The sequence below is a fragment of the Mustela lutreola genome, chromosome 10, assembly GCF_030435805.1.
Source record: "Mustela lutreola isolate mMusLut2 chromosome 10, mMusLut2.pri, whole genome shotgun sequence".
In the NCBI taxonomy this organism is placed as follows: Eukaryota; Metazoa; Chordata; class Mammalia; order Carnivora; family Mustelidae; genus Mustela; species Mustela lutreola.
Genome location: NC_081299.1, coordinates 20,850,913 through 20,861,701, shown reverse-complemented (window position 1 = coordinate 20,861,701; position 10,789 = coordinate 20,850,913). Strand labels below are relative to the sequence as shown.

General features: G+C 42.2%; 1 protein-coding gene across 5 annotated transcripts; it reads right to left on the bottom strand.

Annotated features, from left to right (window-relative positions):
* Positions 1-1,483: 1,483 nt before the first annotated feature.
* MED18 (mediator complex subunit 18) lies at positions 1,484-9,595 on the bottom strand. Of its 5 annotated transcripts, none has more exons than XM_059137191.1 (3): positions 9,039-9,595; positions 8,717-8,859; positions 1,484-2,376 (listed from the first exon to the last, which is right to left on the bottom strand). In XM_059137191.1, the coding sequence occupies exons 2-3, from the start codon at positions 8,787-8,789 to the stop codon at positions 1,823-1,825; spliced, it is 627 nt and encodes a 208-aa protein (XP_058993174.1). In that variant the 5' UTR covers positions 8,790-8,859; positions 9,039-9,595; the 3' UTR covers positions 1,484-1,822. The 5 variants fall into 5 exon arrangements, with proteins under 5 accessions (XP_058993174.1, XP_058993175.1, XP_058993176.1 ...); XM_059137192.1 differs by having other exon boundaries at positions 9,430-9,595; XM_059137193.1 differs by having other exon boundaries at positions 8,717-8,875; positions 9,438-9,595.
* Between the last annotated feature and the right edge of the window lie 1,194 nt (positions 9,596-10,789).

Sequence of the window (10,789 nt, the reverse complement as noted above, 5' to 3'; positions counted from 1 at the left end):
CGGGGCTCAGTCCCATAATCCCAAGATCACCACCTGAGCTGAAACCGAGAGTCACATGCTCAATACACTGAGCCACCCAGGCACCCCTAGAGGATGTTTTTAAAAGCCAAAAATTAGGAACAAACTAAAAATTCCAGAGTAGGGGAATCAATTAAATTATGAAAAATCTGCATGATGGGATACATATAGCAATTATAATTATCAATATTTACATACCATCTCTGCGAATTAGTATCTATATCGCCCAGAAAAGGCTAATTAATTTCTGCCTCAATTCCCTTTTTTTTTTTTAAAGATTTTACTTGACAGAGAGAGATCACAAGTAGAGAGAGAGAGGAAGGAGCAGGCTCCCTGCCTAGCAGAGAGCCTGATGCGGGACTCGATCCCAGGACCCTGAGATCATGACCTGAACTGAAGGCAGAGGCTTAACCTACTGAGCCACCCAGGCAACCCTCAATTCCCTATTTTAATGGGGTTTTTGTTTTTACAGAAGAGCACTATAGCCTAATGTCCTGAAAAGGTGATATAAACAAACAACAACAACAACAACAAAAGAAGGGTATAAACTAGTATATAAAGAATATTTTACAAAATAAATATATCCTGGGGCACCTGGGTGGCTCAGTAGTTAAGTGTCTGCATTCAGCTCAGGTCATGATCTCAGGGTCCTGGGTTTGAGCCCCACATCAGGCTCCCTGCATGGCGGGAAGCCTGCTTTCTCCCTCTCCCACTCCCCCTGCTTGCGTTCCCTCTCTCGGTATGTCTCTGTCAAATAAATAAAATCTTAAAAAACCCATCAATCTCATATATATTTATAAAATAAAGATTAAAAGTAACAGAATAAAGATAGTATATCTTTTTGAATTATAGGATTACAGGTTTTATTTTTGTATTTAAAAATTTTTTGGAGCACCTGGGTGGCTCAGCTATTAAGCGTCTGCTTTCGGCTCAGGTCATGATCTCAGCATCCTGGGATCAAATCCCATATCAGGCTCCTTGCTTGGCGGGGAGCCTGCTTCTCCCTCTCCCACTCTCCCTGCCTGTGTTTCCTCTCTTGCTGTGTCTCTCTCTGTCAAATAAATAAATAAAATCTTAAAAAAAATTTTTTTTCAATGAATGTGATACTTTGGTTAAAGGTAAAAACTATCACCTCTATCAGAATTAAAACTAAAAACTGTCATTTTAAAAAAAAAAATTTTTTTTTATAAAAGATTTTATTTATTTATTTGACAGACAGAGATCACAGTAGGCAGAGAGGCAGGCAGAGAGAGGGGAAGCGAAGGAAGCAGGCCCCTGCCGAGCAGAGAGCCCAATGCGGAACTCGATCCCAGGACCCCGAGATCATGACCTGAGCCGAAGGCAGCGGCTTAACCTACTGAGCCACCCAGGCGCCCCTAAAAACTGTCATTTTTTTTTGGTCGTTCCAGCTGGTAGTGAATCCATCCCAAATTAGCAGGGTGATAAAGAATTGGAATCACAGATGTTTCTCTTCATAGCTTTTATTACCACACAGTACAAGTTTGCAGTCTTATACACAAATAGCAAAACAAGTAAAAGATTTTCCTTTCTAAAAGCTAATTTATTCCAGTTTCCCTTCCTTATACAGAAGGACTGGATAGAGTCTTGTTATCCTAAGTCTTTCATTTGGAAAGGCTGTCACAGAAGTGAACTTGCCACATGAGGAAAACTGTACAGAACCAGCGAAGTTCTCATTCTCCTTTCTGGGGGAGGCACCCGGCTGGCAGTGGTGAAATGGAGCCTTTATAACATCTTCTTTTTTTTAACAGGTGAGGTCAGGCCCCGGTGGCAGAGACTGTCTTAGTCACATGAGCCTCTTGGGGTCTATTTTCTCTAGGTGAACCAGAGGTTTCAGCTGCTCGGCAAAGTTCCTCATGTCATCAGAGACCATGTCCTGACCAGCTGGGGCAACAACACTTAGTTCCACAAGATAGGAAAGTGACAAGGCCTCGGTGCTGTCTGTGTTTCCTGGCACCAGGATGCGGAAGATCTTGTACACCATAATCTTCATGATACCCTTACGGAACAAGTGACCCTTGGCGACAAACTCATGGTCCATGCGGAAGCCCATTTCCATCAAGAAGTCAGTGAGGTTCTCAGATGTTGCAATGTCTACACAATTGCGCACCAGGGCATGGCGGTTCTTGTCTCCCATTTCTGGCTGTCCCAGGTAACGCAGATGCCAGGGTGCTCCTCCCCTGTCCATAGAACGCCGGGCCCTGAGAACAAATGGACTAGCCTGCTGGCCCTTAAGGAGGAATACCATCTCGTGGTCAAGGAAAGTCTCGGGTTCCATGTTATCACACAAACCACGAAGGCGGTGGATAAGGCTTTCCAAACTGTGATCTAGAACACTTCCTGAAGAAGGAAAGAGTATGGTTGAGTCTCATCTTTCATTTTGGGTACTAGGATTAGCAAAAGATTGAAAAAACTTAAATGAAAAACCTCAATGGTTTAGTGCAATGTTTGTAAAGCATAGGTCCAATATATGAGATTTCAGAGAGGTTATGCTGCCATGGCAGCATATGAGAAAGTTTATGAGAAAGTTAACCCTCTTTCAGTTCTTTGCATTATCTTAGTTGGTACAGGAAAGCCTTTAGGCCTTCCCTAAAACACTAATCGCCAGTGGGCTTTGGGCTCAGAGGCCTCAACAACCACAGTATCTATCTAGAATAATAATAATACTCCTGTCATTTACTTGAAAAGTTATCTTCTATTTCTAGCAACACAAGTTTTCTATCTATATTATAACATTTCCTTTTTATGTAACATATTTAAATACAAAGGAATGAAATGCTCCATAGAAATACACTGATCTTTGCTCTCATTTTGTTCATCTTCCTAGCGGCATCTGACATAGTTGTCAGATTATACCCACCTTGAAATCTACTCTTCCCTTGGCCTCTGGGACACAACTCTTCCCTTAGTTCTTCACCTAACTCATTGACCATTCCTTTTAAGTTTACTTCGGTGGGTCTTTCTCATCTTCCCCAAACACTGGAGGATCCTAGGACTCAATCCTGGTCCTCTTTATCAACAATCTCTTCCTTCCAAAGTGACCTAATTTGGTGCTATGGCTTCAAATATCATTTATGCCCTGAGGACACCTGTATTTATCTCATGAGCTATAGACTCATATATCCAACTGTTTCCTTTATCTTCGTGTGTTCATATCCAATTGCTGGCTTTTCCTCCACAATCTTACTCCTCCTGCAGTCTTCTCCATTACGGTAAATGCAAACTCTGTGCTTCCAGTGACCCAGGCTCCAAACCACAGAATCATCCTGACTCCTTTCTTTCCCCCATCTCACATCCTATCTGTAATTTTTTAAAAAATATGTGCAGAATACAACCATGTTTCACTTCCTCATTCATTTCCACCTAGTCCAAGTTTCTCTCATTTCTTACCTGGTTTTTGCAATAGCCTGCTTCTACCCTTGCCTGCTTCTCTTCTATACACAACAGCCAAGAGGTCTTTTTGAATAGAAGGCAGATAAGAACAGTCCTCTGCTTAGGACCCTCCAATGGCTTCCCGTGTCATTCAGAATAAATCCTAAAGTCTTTACGATCATCTACAAGGTCCTATACATTGTGGACTCTGCTTTGCTACCAGTCCAACATCATTTCCTTCAACTATTCCCACTCTCTCTAGCTACAGTGATCTTCCTTTTATTTCCTGAAAATGCCAAGTACTTGATAAAGTATTTCTCTTCAGAGTCTCTTCCCATAGTCCCTACACTTAGAAAATTTTTCTCACCAGTAGCTGCATGCATCGCCCCATCACTTCCTTCAGGTCTTTGCTCAAGTGTCACTTTATCAGAGAGGTCTTTTTAAATCACCCTGAACAGGGGCGCCTGGGTGGCTCAGTGGGTTAGGGCCTCTGCCTTCGGCTCGGGTCATGATCCCGGGGTCCTGGGATCGAGCCCCGCATCGGGCTCTCTGCTCAGCAGAGAGCCCGTTCCTCCTTCCTCTCTGCCTGCCTCTCTGCCTACTTGTGACCTCTGTCTGTCAAATAAATAAATAAATCTTTAAAAAAAAAAAATAAATAAAAATAAATCACCCTGAACAAGATAACACACGTCTCTCCAATCTCTTTCCACCTCCCTGCTTTAGTTTTCTTTAGCATTATCACCTCAATTCTTTAGTCATCTTTCAATATATCAGTTGTATACTGATACTTTATTCATCTTTCTCCCTCCACTGATGATACACCAATGCTAGTAACGTATTCAAACATTTATTGACTAAATCTGTTAAAATAAATAAGACTATTGTTACTAAAGTAAATACTGATAGTGAGACTCAAAAGACTGAATTTTTGAGAATGGGGAGTGTTGTAGGAAAAGCAACAGATCAGATCCCAGTAATCACAGGACAGAAGATCATGGGAGCAGGGAACAAGTCCTACATTCAATACATTGTACCCTACATTCAGGACAGTATCAGAGATGTGTTTGTTCATTCCTCAAACATCTTTTCTTAAAGATTTTATTTATTTACTGGGCAGAGAGAGGGAGAGAGCAAAACCAGAGTGAGTGGCAGGCAGAGGGAGAGGAGAAGCAGGCAGCCTTGTCAGCAGGAAACTCAGTGCGGGGCTCGATCCCAGGATCATGACCTGAGCCAAAGGCAGATGCTTAATGGACTGAGCCACCCAGAAGACCCCATTCCTCAAACATTTGTCAGTGTTGGTTCATTCAACATATACTTTTTGAGTGCTATTCTAGGCACTATGCTAGGAAGCTGGGGTCCATGCCCTAAGGGAGATTACCATTTAGTGGGGGAAACAAAAAATAAATAAGTAAGCAAACAGTAATACAAGGAAATAAAAGGAAGATGGGATAGAGAGAAACTGGTGGGGATGGAGAAGAGAAGACCTTTCTGAGGGGCTGGAGTCAAAGAAGGTCTCCCTAAGGGGATGCAACTGGACTGAAAACTGAAGAATGAAAATGAGGCGGTTCTGTGAAGAGCTGGAGAAAAGTACTGGGCCAGGGGGATCTTCAAGGGCTAAGGCACAGAGGCAGGAAAGGGCTTGGGCAATTAAAGAAAATGGAGAGGTATCAGTGTTTGTGCCTGAAGTGCTCTGAGTGAGAAGGTAGAACCAAGTGAGGATTTGCCTGGGCCACAGCAGTGCAGGCCTGACATACAGTTCGTGGTGAAGGTGGTACTCTACGCAGAGGTCACTGGGCAACTATGGGCTCTGCACTTTATTGTCATCAAAACAGGGAAAGACATGACTGCATTCACATTTTCAGAGGCTCATTCCAGGACCACTGCTATGGACTCTTCAACAAGAAACAGTCATGAGGCAAAAAAGTGTAGCTGAGGGGAGACTGGTCCAAATGAAGAGAGACTTTTTAAGAGACACAATTATCAAATGTAATGCATGATTCTTGATGGCATCTTGTTTAAAAAATACATTCTGGGCACAGCTGGGGACAAACTTTTGAATATGGATTAGATGTTAGGTGACATTAAAATATATTATTAATTTTCTTAAGATAATAATGATGGTATTAAGGTTATGAAGAAAAATATCCTTGTTTTTTAGATAGGCTTACTGAAGAGTTTAGGAATAAAATGTTACAAGTCAGAAATTTTCTTTTTTTTTAAGATTTTATTTATTTATTTGAGAGAGAGAGAATGAGAGGGGAGAGGTCAGAGGGAGAAGAAGACTCCCCGCTGAGCAGGGAGCCCAATGTGGGGTTTGATCCTGGAACTCCAGAATCACGACCTGAACCGAAGGCAATCGCTCAACCAACTGAGCCACCCAGGTGCCCGCAGAAATTTTCTTTAAGAACAGCAAAAGAGGGGAATATGCCTGGCTCAGTCAGTGGAGCATGTGACTCTTTGATATCAGACTTGTAAGTCTGAGCCCAAGGCTGGGTGTAGAGATTACTTAAACATACAGTCTTGGGACGCCTGGGTGGCTCAATTGGTTAAGCCACTGCCTTCAGCCCAGGTCATGATCCCAGGATCCTGGGATGGAGTCCCGCATCAAGCTCCTAGCTCGGCCAGGAGCCTGCTTCTCTCGTTGCCTCTGCCTGCCTCTCTGCCTGTTTGTGTGTACTCACTCTCTCACTGAAAAATGAATGAATAAATAAAATCTTAAAAAAAAATCCAAAAAACAAAAAACATACAGTCTTAAGGGGTGCCTAAGTGGCTCAGGCAGTTAAGGATCTGATTCTTGATTTCAGCTCAAGTTATGATCTCAGGGTTCTGAGATCAAGTCCTGTTTCGGGCTCTGTGCTGGGAGCAGAGCCTGCTTAAGATTCTCTCTCTCGGGGCACCTGGGTGGCTCAGTGGGTTAAGCCTCTGCCTTAGGCTCAGGTCATAATCCCAGGGTTCTGGGATAGAGCCCCGCATCAGGCTCTCTGCTCAGCAGGGAGCCAGCTTCCCTTCCTCTCTCTCTCTGCCTGCCTCTCTGCCTACATGTGATCTCTGTCAAATAAATAAATAAAATCTTAAAAAAAGATTCTCTCTCTCCCTCTCCCTCCACCAACTTCCTGCCCCTCCCTCTCTTAAAAGAAAAAAAAAAAAAACTTAAAAAATAGTGAAAGAAAAAAGATGAAGCAAATATGGCAAAATGATACAAACTGAAACCTAGAGGATAGAAATGGACTGTTCAATGTATTAGTTTGAATTTTTAAATAATAAAACAATTATTTAAAAAGATGACTACCGGGGACGCCTGGTAGGTCCCCTACAGCAGGTACTCCAAAATATTAATGATGTCTCCAGTGACAGGCATCATGGTGATCAGAGGTGCCTCCATGCTGTCTGATTAAGTTGAAGACAACAGAACTGGTTTAGGAGTCTCCAGTCAAGTGAAGCACAAGAAACACCTGGAGAAGTGTTACATTGTTACCAGGCTCAGTTGGTGGAGCATGTAACTCCTCCCCACATTTTTTGTTTTTTTTTTTAAGATTTATTTGAGAGAGAGCACACATGGGAGAGGGGCAGAAGGAGAGGGAGAGAATCAGACTCTCCACTGTGCGCAGAGGCTGACATGAAGCTCAATCCCAAGACCCTGAGATCAGGACCCGAGCCAAAATCAGCAGTGAGACACTCAACAAACTGAACCACCGAGGCACCCCTAGAATGCAACTCTTGATCTGTGCATCTTGAGCTCAAGCCCCACGTTGAGGGCACAAAGTTTACTTTAAAAAAATAATAATAATAAATAAAAAATAAAAAAATGACTACCTGTTGGTGTAGGAAGAGACAGAGATAAACAGAAGTAGAAACAATGTAATAAGTAAAAGGTTACTAAAATAGTTCAAGTCCCGGAAGATAAACCAGTGTAGGGCATTGCAGGTGGAGAAAATACTTATTTAAAATATATGTTGAGGGGCACCTGGGTGCTCAGTCAGTTAAGCGTCTGCCTTCGGCTCAGGTCATGATCACAGGGTCCTGGGATCAAGCCCTGCATCAGGCTTCCTGCTCAGTGGGGAGTCTGCCCCTCTCTCTCCCTCTGCTGCTTTGCCTGCTGTGCTTTCTCACTCTCTCTGTCAAATAAATAAATAAAATCTTAAAAAAATATGTATGTTGGAAATAAAACGAATATGACAACTTAGAGATGGACTAGATGTGGGAATAAAGTGAAAAGCAGAGATTGACTCCTAAATGCTTGGTTCATGCAACTGGTGAATGACAGTGGCACTTACTGGGTTGGGAAAGACTGAAGAGTTAGCTTAAGAAGTGAAAATTAATAACCTAATGTTATTCATATTAAGTTACCAAATGGATGATCTGAAAGTCTAAACTCTTGCATGAAACATTATCTGACCTCCTGAAAATCACTACTCTCTCTGGATCTTGAGTTCTCCTATCTGGACAAGTTATTTTACCTGCCTTTTTTTTTTTTTTTTTTTTTTAATTTAGACTCTTTTAATTTTATTTTAAAGATTTTATTTGAGAGAGAGAAAGAGACAGAGAGAGTATGAGTGAGGGGTGGAGAGGGAGAGAGAGAAGCAGAGAACTGAGCAGGGAACCCAATGTGGGGTTTGATTTCAGGACCCTGAGATCACAGCCTGAGCTGAAGGCAGATGTTCAAGGACCGAGCCACCCAGGCACCTCTCAAAGCAGAATCTTGAAGAGATATTTGCACCCCATGTTTGCTGCAGCAATATTCATGATAACCAAGAGGTGAAAGCAACCCAAATGACAGATGAATAAAGAAAACGTAGTATATCCACACAATGAAATGTCATTCAGCTTTAAAAAGGGGGATCCAGTCACATGCTACAGTAGGGATGAACCTTGAGGACATTATGCTAAGTAAAACCAGTCAGTCATAAAAAGATAAACACTGCATGAGTCCACTCATATGAAATATATAAAGTAGTCAAAATCAGAAACAAAATAGAAAGGTGGTTGCTAAGAGCTGAAGGGCTGGGTGGGGGGTGAGGAGAAGGAGCAATTAGTGTTCAAAGGGTATACAGTTTCAGTTCTACAAGATGAAAAAGTTCTAAAAATCAGTTATACAACAATGTGAATGTAATTAACACTACGGAACTGTACACTTAATTTAATGTGTTTGTGTCTGTGACCATAATTAACGTTTAAATTCTTTTAAAGAAGTTGCTATCTATTGAGTGCCAGAAATCATGCAGGCTGCCTCTGTATAACAGCCTCTCATCCCCACAGATGATGAACAGAGAGAGGAAAACAAGTCATCCAAGTTGCCTGGTTCACTTACCCTGCAGCAGGTACTCCATCATATTAATAGTGCCTCCAGTAACAGGCATCATGGTGACCGGAGGTGCCTCCATGCTGTCTGATTAAGTTGAAGACAACAGAACTGGTTTCAGAGTCCCCAGTCAAGTAAAGCAGAAGAAACACCTGGAGCAGTGTTACACTGTTAATACATTAGAAGGGCAGAGAAACAACCGACCTGCTTGGGTCACTGGCCTTGATATCAAAAGTTTCATTCATCCATTCAAACTATCTCAGTAACTGCTCTAGGCCAGTTTCAGGAACTGATAGAGAAATATACAAAGGAGTCGGGGTCGTGGATTTACAGCACAATCTTCTAGTCTCAATATCTGAAATCTCTAAAAGTTTTCTGTGCAATCTTGAGGAAGTCGTCAAACCTGGGACTCAATGTCCTCCTTATAAAAAGGGACCAATGATATTTAACCCCAGGACTTTGTGGCTCGGGCATGGAATAACATTCAGAACTAAGAGGTGACTTAAGAGACTTTGTCTACTCTTCCATCTATAGATGAAGACACTGGGACTCGGAGAGGGGCCCAAGGGCACACAGCAAGTCGGTGGCAGAGTTTGATTCAATCTAGAATCTAGGCGTTCCACCTCTCTGAAAATGCCTTTCAAAGAGAGCGAGGCGGCACCATGAATTTTTTTTTAAAAGAATGGTTTAGGTCCCTTTAAGCCAGCATCAAAGACGCGTACCAACTTACACTAGAAACACGCCTCCGAGCGCACTCTAGTCTCTTTTCGTAAAGTGGGTAATATATTCACCCCAGTACCTTGGAGATTTTAAACAATTAACCCCGAACCCTAAAGTTAAAGCCCTCTGGAAAGTGCAACACCTCCTCCCCGTCTTCCCACTTCCGGCAAAAAACGGACGTCACGTAAATCGTGACACTGGTGCCCCACGACGTAAGGGTGCCGAGAAGGGATAAAAATCTCCCTCTTTGCAGCCTCGCAAACAGAAGCGCATGCGCGAGACATAATGCCGCTGTGTGGAAGATGGCGGACTCCTTTGGAGGGTCTCCTGGGATTTACGAGGGGGCTTGACGTCGTAGGCCGTCCTCTAGGAAAATACAATTTCAAATTTGATGATCTGGAATGTTGTAGTCTAGGAAATCTCTTGAAATTGACAGGGGCAAAAGAAAGCCTGGGGAAGGGAGCAGTGGAAAACTGGGAAAAGAGAGGCTTACAAAACGGATTTTTTTTGCTGGGATACCTGAGGGTGAAAAGACACCGTTTACTGCGAAGCGTAATGTTCTGAACAATTAGAGAGCTCAACAATACACTTAATATTTGTTCAGTTTACCGTATATGTTTTACTTAATTTGAAAATATAGGGAGATAAATAAATCAATGTTTAGTGAATGCCTGCTAATATTTGTCAAGCATATAAGGTGCGGACAAAGTGAAGACTAAAGGGAAGTGAATGAGGTATTCTTCTGGAGTAAAAAAAATTAAAGGGACACCAGAAACTTAGTGGCTAAGTTAAACACTGTTTTAGTGCAGTATTTTACAAATTTAATGCAAAAATTGATGAACAATATATCAATTTTAAATTTGATCCTCACAGCAGCCCTATGAGTCAAGTAGAATTATTACCCTAATTTTACTGATGGGAAAACCCAAGTGAGTTGTCAAACAACATGCGAAGGAGAGGAGAGGCTCTAGTACCAATGTAAGCCATTGACTTCAGAACCCTCTGTCTTAATTACTGTACTGTACTGGCACTTCGAGCTCTAGTCCCTTTGCTGTAACCTTCCCTACCTCCCATTCATCTTTTAAAAAAATATTGAACATTTCTTGGAAGTCTATAGACTGTTCTAGACATTTTGTTAGCTGTTAGCTCCATCTCTACCCTCAAAAGGGTTTATAGGTAAGTTGTTGGAATCAGAAGGTTAAACTGAGTCTGTACCATGTAATTTGATTCAATAGGAAAATGAGATATCAGGAACTCAACCCCTTTGGAAGCAAGCAAGACACTACTTGGTCCATCCTGGGGACATTAGTGGAGGATTCCTGGAAATGGTAATCAAGGCCCACTTGAAGGATCAATAGTTGT

Excerpts from the sequence above, each read along its gene's own strand:
- MED18 (XM_059137191.1), bottom strand. The coding sequence starts at position 8,789 with ATGGAGGCACCTCCGGTCACCATGATGCCTGTTACTGGAGGCACTATT. Across the intron at positions 2,377-8,716 it reads GATGGAGTACCTGCTGCAGG|GAAGTGTTCTAGATCACAGT; the intron begins GTAAGTGAACCA and ends TTCCTTCTTCAG.